Genomic DNA, 24,752 nt, shown 5'->3' on the forward strand with positions numbered 1-24,752 from the left:
GAGGACCTTAGCTATTTAAATATATGAGAATGATTAAGTCTCTTTTATCCATTGCAAAGGCTATTTGTTCAACCAGTTTTTTTAAAAGCTCATTCTGGGATCTGGAATAAATGTGGAAAAGGTTATGATAGGCTCTGATACAAGGTGAAGCTAGAAGACATTCTTTCATTGTATTCAGATACATTTCTAACATTCAGTTATTTTAAGAACACTTTTTGTTAATCTGTTCTGTAAGGGGAGTCAGGTAGAAGAAATCTTGTATCTTGAAAATATATGAGGGAGGCATAACAGGCAGAAGGCTTATTTATATACAGTATTTCATTTAATTGGAAAAATGACCATTATTTTTCCTTCCTAAATATATTTGGAAAAATAAGACAGATAGACCAATGGCCGTTTCTGCAGCAACAAGGTGGTCCCTCAGGAACGCATAGCGCGTTGCTCCAGGGTTTTCCTTAACCCCGTGTTCCAGGCTTCTGCCTCGCCCGGGGTCCATTTTTGGCAGCATCTCTTAGGTCTTTTCTCCTGTCTTAAAGCAAATGTTCTTTAATATCAGTTACATTGTGTGGTTTGTCATTTCAGGGATCAGTGACGTTCGGTGACGTGTCCATAATCTTCTCTCAGGAGGAGTGGCAATGTCTGACTTTGGAGCAGAGAGACGTGTACAGAGAAGTAATGTTAGAGAACTATAGCAATTTGGTCTCATTGGGTAAGGTTTTTGCCTCTAGTCATTTTCGCTTTCTTCTCAGCGGTATCAGCTTTCTTCCCTGGAAATTTCAATCAGTTTCCAAGAAACTATTCCAAATTTTGGGCCCCTCTGCTCAAGGGGATGTTTTCAGCTTTATCTATTGGGAAATAAGCACATGCATTAAGTATATTCATCTTATCCCACCCTGAACTGCCTGTTAGGCCTTCCTTAGTCATGAAAGGGCTAGATTTGAAATCTGGGTGATTTATAGCATTACCAGTGTCAAAGAAATCAGCTTTCTCCTTGTGTTTGAACGCAGGATTGTTATAGGTATTTTGTTACCTGTTGGTCTACCTAAAAGGAAAGTAGCTAGACACTGTATGTCAGTTTATCACTGACTGTCAGAAGAACACGTAATTTTTATAGAGTTAGGGCCTCCCTGGTGGCGCAGGGATGAAGTCTCAGTGCTCTCAAGCTGTCGTCAGCCACTGTGTCCTGACTTCGACTCCTGGCCAGGGAGCTGACCCACATGGCACAGCAGACCTCTCTTATCTCGCCCGCTGTTCCCCTCATCAGTGTATTTCAGCCAATCTGCCTGTTTTGCTCCCCGCTCTGTCTCTGATGAATCCTCTCACCTCCCTCCACCCACCTTTGGCCTACACCCCAGTTCTTCTATGCATAAATAAATAAAAATAAATCTTTTTAAAAATTCATAGTGATAAGTGGGATCAACAGGATTTATTTACAACTTAAGAAAACACATTCCTGCACCTCATTGGTGGTACAAGGGGTTAAGCACAGCCCTATGAAGCTATCTGCAGCCTCTGAAGCACGAGTTTGATCCCCGGCTGGCCAGAGAGCTACCCATATGGCTCAGCAGACCTTTCCTGTCTCGCCCGCTGCTCCCCTCAGCAGTGTATTTCAGTAGATCTGCCTGCTCTGCTCCCCACTCTGTCTCTGGTGAATCCTCTCACCCCTCAAACCTCTGGCCTGTACCCCAGCTCTTGTATGCATAAATAAATCTTAAAAAAAAACACACACATTCCTTTTGTTAATAAACACACATTCACTTTTAACTTTTTTTTTTTAAGATTTATTTATTTATACAAGAACTGGAGTACAGACCAGAGGTGCAGGAGGGTGAGAGGATTCACCAGAGACAGAGTGGGGAGCAGAACTGGCAGACGGACCGAAGACACTGCTGAGAGGAGCAGCAGGCGAGACAGGAGAGGTCTGCCCCACCATGTGGGTAGCTCCCTGGCCAGCCGGGAATTGAACCCACACTGCAGAGGCTGCGGACATCTTCATAGCACTATGCTCTACCCTCTGCGCCACTGGAGAGGCCCACTTCTTTTATGATTGAAAGTTAAAAATCCATCATCTTTCCATTTAACATAGTTTGAATATCCTACAAAGTTATTAATTGTCCAAGAAGTTTCTAGTTTTCCTCTTAGCAGAATAGTAACAACAAAGAACTAATAATAGCACATATATATTTTAGGTCATGTCTAGATACAGATAAATGTTATGTAAAGTAGGTACTGTTATCTCTGTTTTATGGATAGGAAAACAAAGCATTGAGGTAACATGTCACTGGGGTATGGTCGAGGCAGGATTTGAACCCAGGAGTCTGTGCTCTAAGCCATTCTTATCTCTCAAGAAGGTGCACTTATATGAATAGAAATTGAGGCCCTTTCCTTCCCTCCCTAATTCTTATTATGTAACCTTTATGTGAATGTTTTTGAACCATCTTGCCCTTCTTTGTTTTAAAGACTTTATCAATTACCATCTGCCTATATAGTTTATTTAATAACTAACAAAGTCTAAATCAACATAATTTTGACGTTATGTTTTATTTCCATGTCTTCTTACATTTGCTTTCTTTTAACCAGGATGCTTCGTTTCTAAACCAGATGTGATTTCCTTATTGGAACGAGGAAAAGAGCCCTGGAAAGTTCTGAGGAAAGGAAGAAGACGAGCTCCAGCTCCAGGTGAGTGAGGGCCCGTCAGGACTTGAAGCCCTCCTAGAGTTCTGGAAGAGACGCTCCTCTGATGTTTGGAAAACTCCCTATAAAGGTCATGATCTGAGCCCCTGAGGAGCAAATTAAAGTCTTAGCTGCAGAGTGTGTTTTGGTCAGTCTGCCTGTTCTGTTCCCTACTCTGTCTTGGTGAATCCTCTCACCCCTCCATCCTCATCTCTGGCCTGTACCCCAGCTCTTGTATGCATGAGTAAATAAATCTTAAAAGTCTTAGCTGCAAATACTGATAGAGCTACTTCTTTGTCCCATTAACCACTGTTCTTTTTTTCCTATTCTTTCCAGTTTTCCTCCATGGTGTAGAGAGGTACTCTCTTGTTTCCTATTAACAGCTGTTCTAGCTGTGTTTTGACTCATTTGCTTTCTATTTTGTTTTTTAAGTTTCTTTTGTTACGTGAGTAAGGTGACTTTTTTTTTTCTGTTTTCTAACTAATTCTGTTTTATATTAGCTGATCTATTCTGTCTGTTTTGCTTCAGTTTACTAGTCTTAATTTTCTCCCCTGGGATTTTTCATTTTTTCTTTCATAACTACTAATTTAATGTTGGGATTTTAAAAAATTTATCAGCATTTTTGTTAAAAAAATACTATTTTGGATCTTATTTCCCTGTTGATCTAAAAGTTTCTTAATAATGACTTCTAAAATTCCAAGTGGATTCACTTTAAAATTTTGTCATTAATTTCTAGTTTTAGTAGAAAATATGACTTTAAATCTAAGACCATCGGAATGAGAAGTAGCCAGCCATGCAGAGAGCCCACTCAGAAGAAATGAAAGGTTTCTATGATGTAGCAGTAGGTTGGGACATGTTCTGAGATCTCAGGGTAGAACGGTGGTTTAAGATGATGTGTTATAGGTAAGCAGAGAGCTTTTAGTCACAGTGAGTTTGATTTTAAATTGTTGAAAAAATTAAAGTATGTCTTTCCCCAGCCTTTCATCTCCCTCACACTCACTGTGTGGAGAATATTAAATACAGAGTTGCCCAGGACTGTAGAATTGATAACAAGAGGTTTGGGTGGTCTCTGAACGTCAGTATATTTTTTTTTTTTTTAATAGAGGCATGTTTTATTTATTTATTTGTTTGTTTGATTGTTTTGTTTATACATGCACTGGGTACAGTCAGAAGCGCAGAAGGGTGAGAGAATTCACCAGAAGCAGGGAGGGGAGCAGAGCAGGTAGAAGGACCGAAGTATACTGCTGAGGGGAGCAGCGGGCGGCAGGAGAGGTCTGCGCGCCATGTGGGACCCTCCTCTGGTGGCCGGGGAGCAGCCGGGGATTGAACCGGGTGCCACAGAGGCTGCGGGCAGTTTCGCAACCCAGCGCTCAACCGCTGCACCACTGGGGAGGCCCTGAACCTCAGTATTTGATACCTACTCCCTGCGGGTTTGAGAACCACCAACTTAAAACATTTACTTAATCTCTCTTTCTTGTACGAACTCTCATTTTACCTGGTGTTCCTTTTTGCTTTGTTTATTTCAAATTATATTATATTAACAATATTTTTAGAATTTCATTAAGCACTGCTTTGGTTATCTTTTTAAAAAAAAACTATTTGTTTATGCATACAAAAGTGGGGGTGGTGAGAGGATTCACTAGAGACAGACTTTGGAGCAGGACAGGCAGATTGACTGAAATACACTGCAGAGGGGAGCAGTGGAGAGACAGGAGAGGTCTGCTGCACCATGTGGGTAGCTCCCTGGCTGGGGATCGGACTTGCACTGCAGTGGCTATGGATAGCTTCATAGTACTGTGACTTAATATCTTGCACAACCAGGGAGGCTTGCTTTGATTGTCTTTTATTTCTACTGTAGAAATTTTACTTATAAAAAAAGAAAAATCCATATTTGCTCTCTTGTTTTGTTTCAGATTTGGACACCAGGTGTGAGACCAAGAAGTTATCTTCAGAAAATGACATTTATGAAATTAACTTATCCCAGTGGAAGATACTGGAAAGAATTAAAAACCATGGCCTTAAGGGGCTCGTTTTAAAAAGTGATTGGGAGTCCAAAAGAAAATGTGAAGAACAAGACGAATATTTCAGTCAAAAGAAAATGACATCTCAAAAAGTGTCTTACCAAAAACGCACATCTCCACACCAGAAAATTCATTTTGTCGAGAAACCCTATGAATGCAAGGAATGTGGAAAGGCCTTTAGAGTGCGCCAGCAACTGACTTTTCATCACAGAATTCACACTGGTGAGAAACCCTACGAATGTAAGGAGTGTGGGATGGCCTTTAGGCAGACGGCACACCTTACGCGCCATCAGAGACTTCATTCTGGTGAGAAGCTCTATGAATGTAAGGAATGTGGAGAATCTTTCCTATGTGGCCCAGACCTGAGAGTCCATCAGAAAACTCACATTGGAGAGAAGCCCTATGAATGTAAGGAGTGCGGGAAAGCCTTCAGAGTGCGTGGTCAGCTCACCCTCCATCAGAGGATCCACACCGGTGAGAAGCCCTATGTGTGCACAGAGTGTGGAAAGGCCTTCAGACAATACGCACACCTCACTAGACATCAGAAACTTAATATTGCCAACAGACTGTATGAGTGTAAAGAATGTGGGCAGGACTTTCTGTGTGGCTCTGGCCTTCGAGTCCATCACAAACTTCACACGGGCGAGAAGCCCTACGAGTGTAAGGAGTGCGGGAAAGCCTTCAGAGTCCGCCAGCAGCTAACCCTCCACCAGAGGATCCACACTGGCGAGAAGCCCTACGAGTGTAAGGAGTGTGGAAAGACCTTCAGTCGTGGTTACCATCTTATTCTCCACCACAGAATCCACACTGGCGAGAAGCCCTATGAGTGTAAGGAGTGCTGGAAAGCCTTCAGCCGCTACTCGCAGCTGATTTCCCATCAGAGCATTCACATTGGCGTTAAGCCCTATGACTGCAAGGAGTGTGGAAAGGCCTTTAGACTGCTCTCGCAGCTCACCCAGCACCAGAGCATTCACATTGGTGAGAAGCCTTATAAATGTAAGGAGTGTGGAAAGGCCTTTCGATTGCGCCAGAAGCTTACTCTCCATCAAAGCATTCACACTGGGGAGAAACCCTTTGAGTGTAAAGAATGTAGGAAGGCCTTCAGACTTAATTCCTCCCTTATTCAACATCTCAGAATCCATTCTGGTGAGAAACCGTACGAATGTAAGGAGTGTAAGAAGGCCTTTAGACAGCATTCTCACCTGACCCATCATCTGAAAATTCATAATGTGAAAATATAAGAAACTCTTGGCAGTCTTGTGTTGTGTAAAACTCTTGACTGTGGTAACCCTTTTCATCAGATGTTCAACTGCCTTGGAACTCGAAGGTTTATGTCTTTTACAGAATGTGTTCATGTTCACTTCATTCTCAAAACCTATTCTGTTAATGGAACAAATGTGGGAAAGACACTCATCTATGTTTCATCACCTTCCTGCTTGGGTTTTATTGAACGAGATTGCTCTGTGCTGTAATTTCTTTTGTGAAATGGTAGTGTGTTGTGGCAGAGGAAAGATTGCTGCACATTCAATGACATACCTCCCACCAAGAGGAGGACTCCACACCATTGCCCATGAATCTGGGCAGACCTGTCTGCTTTGAACAGTAGGATAAAAAGGCAGGTCCGTGCCAGTGTCCAGAGCCAGGCTTGACTGGCACATTCGACTTCCTCTTTTGGAATGCGCAAGCAGGCCCCTGAACTGTTATGTTGAAGAGTCTCGCTACTCTGCTGCAGAGACCAGAAGGCCCCACAGAGGAGGAGAGGCGCCCTGCTGAGTCCCACTCCAGACGCACCTCCCCAGACATTTGAGTGAAGTAGTTTTGGGTTCTCCAGGCCAGCTGCTGGCTGAATGCCACCAAGTGTCTTCAGCTGACACTACATAGAATGGAAAGATCATGTGGCTGAGCCCTGCCCACAGAATCAGGAGATGTAATAAGATGGTCACTGTTTTAAGCATGTAAATTTGGTCTTTTGTTAATTATCATTAATATTATACTTTGGGGAATTTATGTGAGAGACTGGACACAATGAATAAATGCCTTTCGCCAACACAGAACTTGAGATTATTTTTGTTTTAATAGTGAAATTTAATAGTGAAATAGTGAAATAGACAGCTTCCCTGGTGGTGTAGGTGGTTGAGCGCAGCGCTGTGAAGCTGTCCACAACCTCTGCAGTGCCAGTTCAATCCCTGCTGGCCACGGAGCAACCCATATGGTACAGCAATCCTCTCCTGACTTGCCCGCTGCTCCCCTCAGCAGTGTATTTCAGTCAGTCTGCCTGTTCTGTTCCCCACTCTGTCTCTGGTGAATCCTCTCACCCCCTGCACCTCTGGCCTGTACCCAAGTTCTTGTATGCATAAATAAATCTTTCAAAAAAAAAGTAGTGAAAGTGAGATTTTTTTTAATTTGTTCATAAGAAAAATCTACATTCTGTGGCCCCATTCTAAATTTATTTTTTTTTTAAGATTTTTAAAATTTTTTATTTATACAAGTGCTGGGGTAAAGGCTAGATGTGTGGGAGGGTGAGAGGATTCACCAGAGACAGAGCAGGGAACAGAACAGGCAGACTGATGAAGCACACTGCTGAGGGGAGCAGCGGGCAAGACAGGAGAAGTCTGCTGCACCATGTGGGATACTTGCCGGACGGCCGGCCAGCCAGGATCAAACCCACGCTGCAGAGGCTGCGAAAAGCCTCAGTGCGGTGCTCAACCGCCTGTGCCACCCATTCTAAATTTAATTTAAAGTCAAAGGATAACATAGATAGGTTGTCTGGAAATTTTTTAATCACCTATATGATGACTCCGGCATAATTTTTTTTACAAGATTTATTTATTCATTTATACAAGCACTGGGTACAGTCAGAAGCGCAGGAGGGTGAGAGAACCCACCAGAGCCGGAGCGGAGAACAGAACAGGCAGACCAACAAAATACATTGCTGAGGGGAGCAGCGGGTGGCAGGGGAGGTTCTTGTGGGACCCTTGCCCAGCGGCTGGGGATCGAACCGGTGCTGCAGAGGCTACAGGCAGCTTTGCAACCCAGCACTCAACCGCTGCGCCACCAGGGAGGCCCCTCAGCATAATTTTTAAAAAATCCAAAGTAGCCCTTTTATGGTCAAATGGTCCTATCTGGCCTGTGTAGGAATTTTCTCATGAGATCCTCAATCCCTTTGTCATTGTCACTGTAGCCTTTGACTTTTTTTTTCCCGACCAAATAAGGTTATTTATTAATAAAGGGGGAAATGGAGCATTTATATTGCTTTTCCTTCATGAACTATATTTCAGGATAACCAAAAGCCGGTGAAGGTAAGTTCCTTATTAGAGAATTCTGTCTAATGAAGGTCAAAGGAATGATGGAATTGGAAAAGTCACACTTAGGAAATAATGGATCTTGGTGGTGATATCAATGAGTGTAAAGACCATTAAGTGAAAGACTGAAGCTTTTAATGGGTAGAGTGGAATGACAGAACCCACTATATTATATATCTCTAAATTAGGTAAGCCAGGGGTGGGTGGGTGGGGGTGGGGGTGTGTGTGTGTAAGTAACCGGGGTGTAGACCAGAACAGGCAGACTGACTGAAATACAGGGGAGAGTGGGCGAGAAAGAAGTCTGCTGCGCCATGTGGGTTTTTCCCTGGCCAGCAGGGGTCAAACCCACCCTGCAGAGGCTGGGGACAGCCCCACAGTGCAGTGCTCAACCACCTGTGCCACCAGGGAGGCCGGCCCTTTACTTTTCTAGAAGGCTTGAGCCAGTTCAGGAAGTGACTCAGTTTTCCTGGGTATCCCCTATGTATACAGGAGATATATTTATTGTTAAACGTGTCTGTTTTTCTCCTATTAGCTTGTCTTATAAGGAGGTTTCAGAAAGAACCTTGAATAGTAGAGGGAAATTGATTTGCTTCCCCTATACCACTGTTTGGGATAATTTATTACACAGCAATAGAAAGAACAGTGTAACTAACATATCCACTGTATGTGAACATAATAAGCTTTTCACACTGCTTAGCAGAATTGCCATATAACTTCTTATAAATTAGGTCCCTGACTAATAAAAACATTGGAGGCAGATACTAGCAAAATTTATTTTCCAAAAGTGGAAAAGTCTATACCATGTCATAACTACCAATTATTGCTATGATTTCAGAGTAGTGACTTCTCTTTTTTTTGACATTAAAAAAGACATTGCTACTTGATGTCTGCATGTAAGAATATGGCTTATTCTTTTTTCCTTCTAAAAACAAATTACTCCTTTATCAAACTGTCAGAATTCTTCCCAAAGAAAATTGTGTATGTCCCCTCATTATAATTTCCATTAATTTATGTAACGTTTGGGCCTCCCTGGTGACGCAAGGGGTTAAGGCACAACCTATGAAGCTATCCACAGCAACTGCAGCACGAGTTCGACCCCCAGCCAGGGAGCTACCCACATGGCGCAGCAGTCCTCTCCTGTCTCGCCCGCTGCTCCCCTCTGCAGTGTATTTCAGTCAGTCTGCCTGTTCAGTTCCCCACTCTGTCTCTGGTGAATCCTCTCACCCTCCTGCACCTCTGGCCTGTACCCCAGTTCTTGTACGCATAAATAAATCTTCAACAAAAAAAATTTATGTAATGTTCTTTCTCCATTGGGTCACTGCTTTAAAATGGTTTTATTATGTTAAATTCAGAAGGAAAAGTCTAGGCACAGGATAATGTACTCACAAAATATATGTTTGATCAAAGACTCACCCAAAATACATAATGAACTACAGATTGGCAAGCTGCAGACAAAAAAGTAGGAAAAGTGGGCAGGGGGAGGGGCGGAGGATTCAAACACTTTTAAAAAATGACACCCAGTTGGCCAGTAAAGATGAGAAAAGATGCTCAAGTTCATTATCAAGAAACTGGAACACTTGAAGCCACAATGTTATATACGACCAGAAACCCAACAGAATAGCTAATGAAGAAAATGTGTACGAAGTGGTTGTGCATGATGCAGAAATCCGTGCCTCTGTGTGGCAAGGGATGTTCTGGTTTTCAATATGCTAGTGAAACTGCTAGTGAATACTGAAGATTACCAACCCCCAAGAAAATCTGGGAAGCAGACCACCAGTGGGTAGCCGAAGAAAAGTCTGATCGCACTAAGGACCGCGAGGAGAAAAGACCTGGGAAGAGAGACTCGAGGGGGGGCAGGTCAATCATTGCACCTGAAGTGCTCCCAGTACTCATAGTAGGGGCTGTGCAGGTTCCCCAAGAACAGCCAGGCCAACCCATCCGCTTTTTAAAAATACTTAAGCTCCCTAATCAAATGAACAGATAAATCTTTAAAAATATAAAATAAAATAAAAATACTGAAGTCTCCCTAATCAAATGATGTGTCATTCATACAGGAAAGGACCACAAATTGATGCAAATATATAATTTTAGTCCACGTGGGGGTACGGGAAGTCCAGGGCTCTCCCGGCCCCTCCCACCACGACCCCAAACTCAAGCCCCCAGGGGCGCGCGCGCTCTCCCGCAGCCAGGGGGGCGGGGACTGGGCGCTCCCGCCGCGGACTACATTTCCCACAGGCCCTTGCGCCCAGTTTCCTTCCGGCTTCCTCGGCCGTGTCGGCTCCGAGGTGAGTGGGTCGCGTGCATGGAGGAAATGGGCGCGGGGGCGGCGCGGGGGCGGCGCGGGGCTCCGCGTGCAGGGGGTGCAGGGACCGTGGCGCCGGCGACGCCGGCCGGGCGCAGGGGCCCTACCTGAGGCGTCCTCGGCCTTCGGTCCCCTGGGCCGCTCAGAGTCGGCGGCCCAGCATGGCTCCGAGTTAGATGTGTGCACCCCCAAGTGCGGGCCCCCCGACAAAAAGACGCAGTTCTGCGAAGAAAGCGCACGTGGCAGGACGAGCCGCTCACCCCGAGCTCCCCCCCGAGGCGGCTGCGGCGGGCGAGGAGGCAGATCCCAGCCCCGGCCTTTGTTCTCTGGCCTTTCATTCTGCCTGCGCGAGGGCTTAGCTCCCCCCGGGCTCCCTCTCGCTTTCAGGGCGTTATTTGAGAGGTGCAGGCTCCGAGCTGGCGGGGCACGGGGGTGTGTCCTGATTGGGCCCGAAAGGCTCAGCCTCCCTAGCTGCCTGTCTCCTTCCCCAGCCTGGGGATCTTGAGGAAGGAGAGAGAGCAGATGTGTCCGTCAGCCCTCCGAAGTGTATGTACGTGTCAGCTCCGCACGGATACCTAGAGCAAGGTGAATATGGGTTTCTTCTTTGTTCCCTGAAATGTGTGTTTATTTTTCTGGCCATGGAGACACCTGCTTCTGCGGCGTGAGTTAAAATCAGCTCGGAAGAGAAAGAGACAGCTGGAAGGCAAGAGACAGGTCCCTCCAGCTGCAAAGTTGATAGAAACATTCCTTCTCGCTAGGTTGTCCAGCTGGGGTAAAATGTCATAGCGACCCCCTCTTTGGAGAGTTTACAGCTCCCTTACCAAGGAGGCTCCAGAAGCGCTTTGGTATTTTTGTTTTGTTAATGGGGCTCTTCATTGCTGAGGGTACCCACTGGCTAAACTCACTTCACCATAGCATTGTCCAGTTAATCATTGCCTCTCCTAACCTCACTTCAGAAGCAGTAACCATTTTATAATTGTTCCAGGCCTCTTAGCTTCTTCTCAGAATTCTTTTTATATATATATTATATATATATACATTTTAAATATTTATTTATTTATACATACATACATACATATATACATACATACATACATACAAGCACTGGGTACAGTCGGAAACGCGGGAGGGTGAGAGAATTCACCAGAGCCTGAGCGGGGAACAGAGCAGGCAGAAGGACGGAAGCACACTGCTGAGGGGAGCAGCGGGCGGCAGGAGAGGTCTGTGCGCCACGTGGGACCCTCCTCTGGTGGCCGGGGAGCAGCCTGGATCGAACCAGCACTGCAGAGGCTGCGGGGCAGCTTCACAACCCAGCGCTCAAACACTGGGCCACCAGGGAGGCCCCTCTTCTCAGAATTCTTAGCCTTTACCAAAGAACTTTTCTTCTACTCGGTGACATTCCAGCCATTCCTGTGGAATTTCCTCCCTTTCGTGTTAATGACACTGATGTTGCCCCCTGATTTTGCCCCAGATTGGTCTTGGGATGATTCGATATTAACACCTGAAATGGCCTGTTCATTGACCTGGTGTTTTGCCTTCCTATCCAGGGAATGATGGGAGAGATGGGGTAGTGACCCCTCACCCCAACACACACACTCCCCTCTCCAGTGGGGGATTCTTGTGAATCATTTACTTCCTCCTGTGAGCTGCTTCTCTCTAATCATTTGGATGGGGTGAGGTAAACCCCAAGAGAGGCCAACTGAAGAGTTTTATTGTAGGCTGTGATTTGTTGAGATTACAGCTTAGTCAGAGTCCTGATCTTTTTTTGAAGAAAAGACTTACTTATTTATGCATGCAAGAACTGGAGTGTAGGCCAGAGGTGCAGGAGGGGCTGTGGTTGCTGAGAGGATTCACCAGAGACAGTGGGGAGCAGAACAGGCAGACTGACTGAAATACACTGCTGAGGGGAGCAGCGGGTGAGACAGGAGAGGTCTGCTACGCCATGTGGGTCAGCTCCCTGGCTGGTTGGGTGGGGCCGGGGATCAAACTCATGCTGCAGAGGCTGCCGAAGGCTTCACAGTGCTGTGCTTTACCTCTTGCGCCACCATGGTGGCCCTGGAGTCTTGATCTTTTCCACTGCCCTGAGTTCAGAAGCAGGGGAAGATGCGAGGTAATTTGATTGGCTATTGGGCTTTTGCATTTTGCAATCTTGTGACAGTATTTTTGACAGGTCAATATTAACAAGGGAAGAGATTAATAGAAGAAGGGAAGGCAATTTGAGAAGTGGGTTGAAGTTTTTGACAGCCTGAGTTCATTCAGGCCACATATTTATGAGGCCTTGGGAGAAGCAGTTTAGAGTTGGGGCAGTAGTATAGGTGATGGAGCTAAATTACAGGTTCTAATCCTAGCCCTGCTCTGTAGGGTGGTGAACTCAGGACAGTTTATCTCATCTCTCCATGCCACAGTTCCTTCCAATGTTTTTATTTCTTTTGAAAGATTTATTTATTTATGCATATAAGAACTGGGGTATAAGCCAGTGGTGGGGGGTTGGGGAGGGAGGTGAGAGGACTCACCAGAGAGAGTGGGGAGCAGAACAGGCGCATCTACTGAAATACACTGAAGAGAGCAGCGGGCGAGACAGGAGAGGTCTGCTGCACCATGTGGGTAGCTCCCTGGCTGGGGATTGAACTCATGCTACAGAGGCTGCAGACAACTTCCTAATGCGATGCTTAACCCCTTGCGCCACCAGGGAGGCCCTCCTTCCGGTATTACAGGAGAATAGTGGTGAACCGGCTGGCTAGGCTTGCTCTGAATACATGACTTAATAGATGTCAACTCCTCAGACAATGCTTGACTTGTAGCAAGTGCTTAGCTGACTTAGTTGTCACTATTGCATTGTAACTCTGTGTAATTCTTCTCATCACCAGGTTCAAAAATTAGGAGGATTTTGCCACATTTGCTTCATCTATCCACATTATCCCCCTTTTGTAAATTGTTAATCAAGAGGAATTGCCTCTCGAGGTGAAGATTTGAAAGTTATCAGCGTTATCAGAAAGAGCAGGGCTGCTGATCTCCATTATTTTATGGAAGAAAATAAAAGAGCAGGAGAGAAAGTTTTCAGTAATTATGGCGGGAGAAAATATGTCATATTCATCTTGAGTGATAGAGCTGACATTTATTAAATGCCTGTTTGCTACTTTAAGTGCTTTATATGTAGTAATTATTCATCTTCATCACAACCCTTTGAGATAGAATCTATAACCATTTTATTTTGGGGGTGACTAGACTGAAAAATTAAGTAGCATGTCTAAGATCCCACAGTTGAAAACTATCAAAGCTGAGGGCCTCCCTGGTGGCACAAGGGGTTAAGACGGAACCTATGAAGCTATCCTCAGCCTCTGCAGCACAAGTTCAATCCCCGGGCAGGGACCTACCCACGTGGCACAGCAGACCTCTCCTGTCTCTCCTGCTGCTCCCCTCAGCAGTGTATTTCAGAAGATCTGCCTGCTCTGCTCCCCACTCTGTCTCTGGTGAATCCTTTCACCCCCGCCCCCGCGCCTCTGGCCTATACCCCAGTTCTTGTATGCATAAATAAATAAATCTTTTTTTTTAAAAAAACTACAAAGCTGAGATTTATATCCTGGACGTTTGACAGGAAGGCCTGTATTAGTAGGCCATCTAATCTTTATGTGTGCTTAAAAAAATTTCCTTCCTGCCTTAGTCATCCATTAATATTAATCTGATAGGAAGCCCTGAGATATTAATCTGATAGGAAGCCCTGTCAGGTTATGTCCAGGGGATACTCAAGCTCTGGGGTCTCTATGGAGGGAAATGGATTGCATACAGTAAGATTGATGCCTTACAGTTTATGTTTTAATGGCATTATATGCAAAGTGAGACTAGTAGGACAAGAGTATCTATCTGATGGAGGGATTCTGAGGCATCTTAGCCAAAAGGGTTGGTTCAGAAGCAAAATAAACCTGTTTGTCAGGAAGATGTGAATGGAAGCAGCTATGAGAATGTCAGAGACTTTGCTATTGTCAAGATAGGACACCAATATTCTTGAGCAAATTAAGTCACAGACTTGGTTCATTAATTAGAAGCTGAAGTAAAAAAAGAATTCATTAATTAGAAGCTGGAGTAAAAAAACAGAAAAGTCACTCAGAAAGAAGAGCATCTGTTCTTGGGTATCCTGAGCTTGTTTCTCAATTCAGTGAAAGCTTGAAAGAAAACCTTGAGCTGGGAAGATCTTTTGCTTATTTGCAGTATTTGCGTGTTTAACAGACACACTGGGTGTGTGGGAATGTCACTGCTTCACTGTAAACATTTTAAGTGTTTCTAGGCATAAATCTGATTTTTTTTTCCTGTCAGAATAGCTTAATGCTGCACATCCTGTTCTTTTATTGTTGTTTTAATGCATTGGCTTAGCCTCCTTCATCAACATTATCACTCTAATATTTGTGTGGCTTGCAGTGGCGTACATGCACTGGTTTATTCAGCGATTATCCCAACTGGATTCCTTTTAGTTTCTAGCTATTATGCAGTATGCCTCTCTACATCATTACGTACATGTTACATGGTTCCTTACTTCCACAAGTGTGGCTTCTGGAAAACAGCATTTTTAGGGCTTAAACATGGCTTCACATGGTTCTAAATTTGGATGAACCTACAGTCCTTTTCCTGGTGACCTTGCTAATATGGGTTAAAGTCCCCAGTCTAGTCATCATGATAGATATTTTTTGGTTTTCACACACATCTCCTTAATTAGTCAGACTTAGTATCTTAAAAGGTTCTTTCTATTTTTTTTTTAAGATTTATTTATTTATGCATGCAAGAGCTGGGGTACAGGCCAGAGACGCAGGGGATGAGAGGATCCACCAGAGACAGGGTGGGGAACAGAACAGGCAGACTGACAGAAATGCACAAGTTCGATCCCCGGCCGACCAGGGAGCAACCCACATGGCGAGGCAGACCTCTCCTGTCTCTCCCACTGCTCCCCTCAGCAGTCAGTCTGCCTGTTCTATTCCCCCCTCTGTCTCTGGTGAATCCTCTCATCCGCCACACCTCTGGCATGTTCCCCAGTTTTTGTATGCATAAAATAAATAAATCTTTTTTTAAAAAAATAAGAAGAAACTTCAGCAGGATCCTGGGGCCTCAAGGGAGGCTCTGTTTGAATGGCGTGGCCTGATTTCAGCTCTGAGAGGGGAGCTGCTTAGGGCTCATACAAGTCATACAAGTCAGTGTTGGGACCAGACCCACATCCCCACACAGATGGTGTCAGGGTCTCTCCACCAAGCCCATCATGGCTCAGGTGGGCTGCTTCAGGGCTTGAATTTCTCCACGCTCCCGTGCTCCCCTCTGCTCCTGTGGGTAGGGACGGGTGTGGGTTTGGTGGTGGGCAATAGCTTGGGTGCAGGAGTGGAAGATGAGAAAAGCTCATGTGGACAGAAATCACTTGGGGAACTCTAAGGCGCCTGTGGTTTCACGACTTTTTCTTCTTCCAGATCTGGCTTCTCCGGGTCCTGTACTTCTCCCACGGAGACATCTTGAAAAGAGCTGACCTGTTCTTGCAGCGTGAAACCATGGCGCATGTGAGTCTATGTCTCATTCTCCTTTTGTTTTTTGTTTTTTTTTTCAAGATTTATTTATTTATGCATACAAGAGCTGGGGTACAGGCCAGAGATGAGTTGGTATGAGAGGATTCACCAGAGACAGAGCGGGGAGCAGAACAGGCAGATCTACTGAAATACACTGCTGAGGAGAGCAGCGGGCGAGACAGGAGAGGTCTGCTGCGCCATGTAGGTAGCTCCCTGGCCGGGGATCAAACTTGTGCTGCAGAGGCTGTGGACAGCCTCATAGGTTGAGTCTTAACCCCTTGTACCACCAGGGAAGCCTGTACACATTGTTTTAATTGGAACTTTTGTTTGCTTATTTTATACATTTCCAGATCTGTTTGGGTGAGATTTCATCCTAACTACAGCTGTTGGACTATTTCAGACTTACGGGCTCTCTGCTTCAGTGACACTACTTATCTTCTTCTTTTGTTTTTTTGAAGATTCATTTATTTATTTATACAAGCACTGGGTACAGTCAGAAGCACGGGAGGGTGAGAGAATTCACCAGAGCCAGAGCGGGGAGCAGAGCAGGCAGACTGACGAAGCACACTGCTGAGGGGAGCAGCGGGCGGCAGGAGAGGTCTGCACGCCATGTGAAAACCTCACCGGTGGCCGGGGAGCGAACCGGCGCTGCAGAGGCTGCGGGCAGCTTTGCAGCCCAGTGCTCAACCGCTGCGCCACCAGGGCAGGCCCAACACTACTTATCTTACTGTCTCCCACACATAGCAGGAGCCCCCTTTGCTTGCCGTGTGGCATCCTCTCTGCAGCGCACCCTTCAATCCCCTCTCGTTCCATTAAAAAAAAAATGTCATTTATTAACACAAGTAATACCTGACTTTTCTTTTTCCAGGCCTCAGTGACATTCAGGGACGTAGCCGTAGACTTCTCGCCAGAGGAGTGGGAGTGTCTGGACTCTGCTCAGCGGGACTTATACAGGGATGTGATGTGGGAGAACTACAGCAACTTCATCTCGCTGGGTAAGGCTGCTCACCCCAAGTCTCTCTTTTTTTTAAAAAGATTTATTTATTTATGCATACAAGAGCTGGGCTAACAGGCCAAAGATGCAGGGGGTGAGAGGATGCACCAGAGACAGAGTGGGGAGCAGAACAGGCAGACTGACTGAAGTACCCTGCTGAGGGGAGCAGCGGCGAGGCAGGAGAGGTCTGCTGTGCCATGTGGGTTGCTTCCTGGCCGGTCCAGGATCGAATTCATATTGCAGAGACCGTGGACTACCTCACAGTGTGGTGCCCAATCCCCTTCGCCACCAGGGAGGCCCTGCTCACCCCAAGTCTCATTAACTTCCTCTGCTGTCAGCTTTGGGGTTGTATTTTTCAGCAGCTAGGTACATTTGGAATCCCAAATGATTCCAGCTTGTGAATTGGAGACAGGCCCGTCTACTGAACACTCCATCACGCCCATCCTGCTGTGTCCTTCAGGCTTTTTTAGGTTCTATAGTTTTCTTGTTTCCTTATCCTCTAAGGACTGGATTTGGAAACTAAAAACTGGATTTCACTTTGAATCTTAGCTCAGAACTGATATCTAGAAGTAACTTTCCTCTCTCGTTTCCCCTGCAGGGGGAAGTCCTAGAAACAGGGGGCCTCCCTGGTGGACTAGGGATTAAGTCTCAGCATTTTCACCGCATGGCCCACCGCCTTGGCCTGAGTTCTATCCCAGGCCACGGAGTCACCCACATGGCTCAGCAGACCTCTCCTGTCTTACCTGATGTTCCCCTCAGCAGTGGATTTCAGTGGATCTGCCTGTTCTGTTCCCCACTGTCTCTGGTGAATCGTCTCACCCCCCCCAACACCTCTGGCCTATACCCCAGTTCTTGTATGCATGGGTGGATAAATCTTTTAAAAAGAGAAGATCTAGACCAGGGCTGTTGAGTCGCTCTGAAAATCAAAGGCACCTGTTGAACTTAATGAGTCTGGAGTGAATCTACAACATCCATTTAAAACTCAGGTAAATGTGTTCTGTTTCCTGTAACAAATTTATTCAATTCTACCTGCTTTGTAGCTGAAAGTTAAAATCTAAAAATTTTGTATTGAACTTTGTTTTTTGGGGTTTTTTAAGAATTTATTTATTCATTCATTCATGCATAAAAGAACTGGGGTACAGTCGAGAAGTGCAGAGGAGTGAGAGGATTCACCAGAGACAGAGTGGGGAGCAGAACAGGTGAACCGACTGAAATCCACTGCTGAAGGGAGCAGCGGGTTAGACAGGAGATGTCTGCTGGCCGGGGAGCAAACTCATGCTGCAGTGGCTGCCGATAGCTTCATAGTGCTGAAACTTACCTCTTGCGCCACCAGGGAGGCCTTGTATTGATTGAACTTTGAGTGAATAGCCAAGAAAGTCTCTGAGGGGTTTTCAAGAAGCCTCTTACTCTCCTCTCTGTGAAATAATAATAAAAGTTAATAGCGATTGGGCTTCCCTGGTGGTGCAAGGGATTGAGACGCAACCTATGAGGCTATCCGCAGCCACTGCAGCACGAGTTCGATCCCACATGGTGCAGCAGACCTCTCCTGCATCACCCGCTGCTCCCCTCAGCAGTGTATTTCAGTCAGTCTGCCTGTTCTGTTCCCCACTCTGTCTCTGGTGAATCCTCTCACCCCCTCTACCTCCCTACACCTCTGGCCTATACCCCAGTTGTTTTATGCATAAATAAATTAAAAAAAAAAAATGGATCTCCCTGGTGGCGCAGGGGTTAAAGACAGTGGTATCAAGGTATCACCAGCCACTGCAGCACAATTTCAATCCCCTGCCGGCCAGGGAGCTACCCACATTGCACAGCAGACCTCTCCTGTCTCGCTTGCTGCTCCCCTCAGCAGTGTATTCCAGTCAGTCTGCCTGTTCTGCTCCCCACTCTGTCTCTGGTGAATCCTCTTACCCTCCTGCACCTCTGGCTTACACCTAGTTCTTGCATGCATAAATAAATAAATCTTTAAAAAATAAAATAAAATAAAAAATAATCTCTTGTCACATTATCTTTTAAGCAGGATCTTCCATTTCTAAACCAGAAGTGATTACCTTGTTGGATGAAGGGAAGGATCCCTGGATGGTCATGAGGGAAGGGATGAGAAGACACTGCCCTGGTGAGTGAGGGCTGAGCAGGCCGGGGACGTCCTTACCTCAGTCAGTTGCCATGTCTGTGAGGGTGGATCCACATTTTGCAATGCTGTTCGGGACCTTTTCTCAGAGACCCTATGCCAAGACCTGGAAGCAAATTAGAATCCTTTTTTGAAAAAAATATTTATTTATTTATGCATAGAACAACTGGGGTACAGGCCAGAGGGGTGTGTGTGTGTGTGTGTGTGTGAGGAGGGGCCTGAGAGGATTCACCAGAGACATAGTGAGGAACAGAACAGGCAGACTGACTGAAATACAATGTGGAGGGGAGAAGTGGATGAGTCAGGAGAAGTCTGTTGTGCCGTGTGGGTAGCTCCCTGGCCAGGATTTGAACTCATGCTGCAGTGGCTGCGGATAGCTTCACAGTGCTGACGCTTAACTCCTTGTGCCACCAGGGAAGCCCCAACTTTTTTTTTAAGATTTATTTATTCATGCATACAAGAATGGGGGTACAGGCCAGGGGCGAGAGGATTCACCAGAGACAGAGCGGGGAACACAACAGGCAGACTGACTGAAATACACTCCTGAGGGGAGCAGTGGGCAAGTCAGGAGAGGTTGCTGCGCCATGTGGGTTGCTCCTTGGCCAGGGATCAAACTTGTGCTGCAGTGGCTGCGGATAGCTTCATAGGTTGCTTTTTAACCCCTTGTGCCACCAGTTGGGGGGGCCTCAGGGCATTATTTTCATGTGCAAGTTCAGCAGCTGAAATCCAGCATTCCCACTTCATTTTTGTGCATTTTAATATCTGTTGAAGTGGCTTCAGCCATGCTGAGCCACTATTTGGGTTATCTCTTGAGATGGGAATTACTTGTAAATGCTCTGCTGATACAGTTGCATAGATTTTCCTGGTCTGCTCCAGCCTGATTTTCCCTACAAGTTCTGCAAGTTTTGGGTGTGTAACTTGGCAGAAGATAAGGTTTTTTGGGTAGACCTATGTGCTACTGTGGCCCAAATGCCTGTGTTTTATCGATGTCTGCTCCCCTCACTTTTAATAAACATTATATTAGGTTCCTTCCTAATTCTCTGTAGAAGTATTTGCTTTCTTATTTTCTTTCAGATTTGGAGTCCAGAAACAGGACCAATACTTTATCTCCAGAAAAGGACATTTATGAAATATGTTCAATCCAGTGGGAGATAATGGAAAGAATTAAAAGCTATAGTCTCCAGGACTCCATTTTTGGAAGTGAATGGGAATGCAAAAGCAACCTTGAGGGGCAAAAGGAGCCGCAAGAGGGCTATTTTGGACCAATGAAAATGACCTCTGAAAAAGTGAGCACTTACAAAAAGCATAATTTTCTTGCTGAATATCAGATCGTTCATAATGGAGAAAAGTTATATGAATGCAGGGAATGTAGGAAGACCTTTATCCGCCGTTCGACTCTCAGTCAACACCTGAGAATCCACACGGGTGAGAAGCCATATAAATGTAAGGAGTGTGGGCAGGCCTTTAGACAGCGTGCCCACCTTATTCGACATCACAAACTCCACACCGGTGAGAAGCCCTATGAATGTAAGGATTGTGGGAAGGCCTTCACAGTACTCCAGGAACTTACCCAACATCAGAGACTTCACACCGGTGAGAAGCCCTATGAATGTAAGGAATGTGGAAAGGCCTTTCGAGTACATCAGCAACTCGCTCGACATCAGAGAATTCACACCGGTGAGAAACCCTACGAATGTAAGGACTGTGGGAAGACCTTTAGGCAGTGTACACACCTTACTCGCCATCAGAGACTTCACACCGCCGAGAAGCTCTATGAATGTAAGGAGTGTGGGAAAGCCTTTGTATGCGGCCCAGACCTTAGAGTCCATCAGAAAATTCATTTTGGTGAGAAACCCTATGCATGTAAGGAATGTGGGAAGACTTTTAGAATATGCCAACAGCTCACTGTCCATCAGAGTATTCACACTGGCGAGAAACCCTACGAATGTAAGGAGTGTGGGAAGACTTTTCGATTAAGGCAACAACTTGTTCGCCATCAGAGAATTCATACCCGTGAGAAGCCTTATGAATGTATGGAGTGTTGGAAAACCTTTAGTAGCTACTCACAGCTTATTTCACATCAGAGCATTCATATCGGGGAGAGACCTTATGAATGTGATGAGTGTGGGAAGGCCTTTAGACTGCTTTCCCAGCTGACTCAGCATCAAAGTATTCACACTGGTGAGAAACCTTATGAATGTAAGGAGTGTAGAAAACCTTTTAGACTGCTTTCCCAGCTGACTCAGCACCAGAGCATTCACACTGGTGAGAAACCTTATGAATGTAAGGAGTGTGGTAAGGCTTTTAGACTTTATTCATTTCTTACTCAACACCAGCGAATTCATACCGGTGAGAAACCCTACAAATGTAAGGAATGTAAGAAGGCCTTTAGACAACATTCCCACCTTACTCAACATCAGAAAATTCATAATGGAATTTAACATTGGAAAGCCTTCAACCATACATGATATTATAGAAACATCACAAAATTCGTTTTTGAAAAAATTTATTTCATGTTCACAAGTAAGGATAGGAAGTTTTATATTGCAGGAAAAAAATGTTGCTTTAAAAGTCATTCATCAACGTGCAAACATTGTTTATCTTCAGCAAATTTGTATGAAGGAATAATGTCATGAATGTAGGAAAATCTCTAACCTTATCTATCACTGGCTCCATTTCACCACTTTTATTACCAGTGTGTTATTGGACAAGGTACCCAAACTAATTTTGCCTCATTTGCTCACTTATAACATGCTGATAATAATACCTGTGTATAGTAGTTATTTATTGTGGTGTAATAAATTTCCACCAACTTAATAGTTTAAAATATGCACATTTATTAAAATATACACAATTTATGTAGGTCAGGAGTTTGGGGATAACTTAGTTGGGTCCTCTGCTGCATATTCTCTTATAAAGCTAAAATCGAGGTTTCAGCCAGGGCTGGGTCTCATCTGAAGGCTGGACTGGGGGAGTGTCCACTTTCATCCTCACGTGGTTGTTGGTTGAATTCGTTTCCTTGGAGGCTGTCACACTGAGGGGTCATCAGTTTCATGCTGGCTGTTGGGTGAAGGCTGAACTCAGTTCCTTGCGATCTGGGCCCCTTGAATTGGACCCCTTCAACCTGGCTGCTCATTTTATCCAAGTGTTCAAGCCAAGAAGACAATAGAGTCTGCTAGCATCCTGAAAGTCATGATCTTGTGTAATCTAAGCACTGAAATAACATCCCATCATCTTTGCTATCTTCCTCTGGTTAGAAGAAAGTTACTAGTTGCCCCACATCAGGGTAAGAGAGTTACACAAAAATGTGAATACCAGGAGGCAGAACCACTGGAGGCCAATTCAAAGTCAGCCTGCCACACTGTGTAATAGGAGTTCTGTAAGGGTTAAGTAATTAGTAACTTGGAAAAATAGCACCACATTGCATGTTTTCTGTAAATATTACCTATAATTGTTATCATCATTAGCATTAGCGAATTCATATGAAAGGAATACCCTGTAGAGTGATATATGTAGAATGCTCTCTGTCATTCATTGCTCAACATTATGAAAGTTAAGCTCATTTATTCTGGATCAAATCTAGGCTGTTATATTGAATGTGAGAAGTTACTTATCACCTGAGCTGCAGCAGCAACTTCACACTGAAAAGAAACCTTACGAATTGTATGAATTTGAGATTGAGTACAACTGTGGAATCTAACAGGAAATTGTTTTGCCATAATAAATTCCAGAAAGCAAATGTTTTATAATCCCTGTTGTGTGACCACAGTTCAAGATTACTTAGAAACCTCTCGAAAAGATAACAAAAAGAAAAATAGCCACTTGGAAAGGTAATATTGTGGGTGTGCATGTTTGTGTGTGTGTGTGTGTGTGTGTGTAAAACTTATGTAAAAGAAGGAAAACATCATTCTGGGATTGCCAATATAGCTGTTTATTTTTTTTTAAGATTTATTTATTTATTTATGCATACAAGAACTGGGGTGTAGGCCAGAAGTGCGGGCAGTGAGAGGTTTCACCAGAGACAGAGTGGGGAGCAGAACAGGTGGATTGCCTGAAATACACTGCTAAGGGGAGCAGCAGGGAGACAAGAGAGGTCTGCTGGGCCATGTGGGTAGCTCCCTGGCCAGCGGGGGATCAAACTCTTGCTGCAGTGGCTGGCAGTAGCTTGATAGCACTGCTTTTAACACCTGCATCCCCAGGGAGGCCCCACTATAGGTTTTGATGGACAGATTGCCTCATCTTCAACCAGGGGTATTGGGCCTTTTGACATGACCCCACTAGTGGTCAGATGGTCTTGGTCATGGCAGCACAGTTTGGTCAGCTGTGGAGAGGGTAGACATCTACCCATCACTCTGAAAATTAATAAAGGGAAAAATAAACATTTCTTTTGTTTCTCCATGGGAACTAAGCATCAAGGCCGCCAAAACATCAAGGTAAAGTGTTTTGTTACTTTTTTATTATTATTTATGAAATCCAACCATTAAATACAGACTGGCAGGATTTAAAAACTCATTTTTAATACCTAACAAAACAATGGGCCCAGAAAATGATCTTCAATGGATTTTAAAGCTACTAGGTGAAAGATTTTCGAGTGGTGAATCTAGAATGATTTTACCAAGCTGATCATCTCAGCCCTTTGATATGTTTGAACCTCTACAGAAGTGAGACTGTCAGCCAAGACACACTTCCTGGTGCAATGCAAGAGGAAGGACATACCTTCACCTGGAAGCCTTATTGCCAAAATCATGACCCAAGGGAATCAACTCTTTAAGCAGATTCTTTAAAGCTAAAAATGTGGAGAATAGATAAGCAAAGTCAGTGGCACCACCATTCCAGAATGTGTAAAATTTTACAAAAAAAAAAAAATCTGATTTCTTCAGCTAATGAGTGGCATGAAAAATAAAAGAAGGGCAAAAGAGACTAAGAGAGCAACTAAATGTCGACATGAACCGATGAACAAATTAATTCCTTGGACCTAGTTCGAATAAAATGTAAAAAGACATTTTGGAGACATTGCAGGGCAAGTGGACACGGTCTTAATAATAGATGTATGTAGAAATATTAATTTAGGAATGATAATATGTTAGAAATGGCAATATCCACATGTTTGTTAAAAGATCGATGTGTTCACGACTCACGTACCTATTTATGAAGTGATAAGATTTCCAGATTTGCATTAAAACACTTGAGCAAGAGAAAATTGGCAGTAGGGCTGGAAACTGGATTGATAAAATACTGATAATTATTGAAGTGAAGTGGTTTGTTCACACGGGTTCATTGTTTTAATATTTCTACTTTTGTATGTTTTTGAAATCTTCAGTAATAAAATGTTTAAAATCAAAATGAGGTTAGAGACTCCTCAGGTCTGGTCATGCGATGTCTGCGTGTCTTGTCAGATGCCACCAGAGTTCTGTTTAGATAGAAATGGATACCCTTTTTTTTTTAAAAAAAGATTTATTTATTTATGCATACAAGAGCTGGGGTACAGCCCAGAGGTGTGGGGGTGAGATGATTCACCAGAGACACAGTGGGGAACAGAACAGGCAGCTCTGGGCCAAGAGTGGCTCTTTTTGGGTGCCAGTTAAGTGCAGGAGCCCTTGAAAAGGGGGCCATTTTTCTACCCCCTCCAAGGAGTTGCTGCCTGTGGGCGGTTTCTCCCGGGACCGGCCCCCAAAACTGCTGTGGGCAGTGCCAGTGGCAGCGGGTGGAGGGCATTTTCCCACCCATCACCAGTGGCCCCTCTGGGGCACAGGCTGCAGGCAGAGGCCAGAAGTGATGGGGGATGGCAGTGC

At 44.8% G+C, this 24,752-nt stretch overlaps 1 protein-coding gene across 5 annotated transcripts in view; it reads left to right on the forward strand.

Annotated features, from left to right (window-relative positions):
- Window positions 1–24,362, forward strand: part of LOC119248626 (zinc finger protein 14 homolog) — a 44,347-nt gene extending 19,985 nt beyond the window's left edge. The window contains exons 1-6 of one of the 5 annotated variants that reach the window (XM_054697115.1): window positions 10,245–10,281; window positions 10,790–10,883; window positions 15,743–15,829; window positions 16,704–16,830; window positions 18,847–18,945; window positions 20,035–24,362. In XM_054697115.1, coding sequence (XP_054553090.1) covers window positions 15,821–15,829; window positions 16,704–16,830; window positions 18,847–18,945; window positions 20,035–21,401 — 1,602 coding nt within the window. In that variant the 5' untranslated portion in view covers window positions 10,245–10,281; window positions 10,790–10,883; window positions 15,743–15,820 and the 3' untranslated portion in view covers window positions 21,402–24,362. Of the gene's footprint in view, window positions 1–582; window positions 710–2,580; window positions 2,680–4,586; window positions 10,282–10,789; window positions 10,884–15,742; window positions 15,830–16,703; window positions 16,831–18,846; window positions 18,946–20,034 lie in introns of those variants that run through there. The other 4 variants (XM_037517940.2, XM_037517939.2, XM_054697116.1 and 1 more) reach the window with 4 other exon arrangements.
- Window positions 24,363–24,752: the final 390 nt, after the last annotated feature.

Source organism: Talpa occidentalis, unplaced genomic scaffold (genome assembly GCF_014898055.3).
Source record: "Talpa occidentalis isolate TD23 unplaced genomic scaffold, MPIMG_talOcc4v2.1 talOcc4.17, whole genome shotgun sequence".
Lineage (NCBI taxonomy): Eukaryota > Metazoa > Chordata > Mammalia > Eulipotyphla > Talpidae > Talpa > Talpa occidentalis.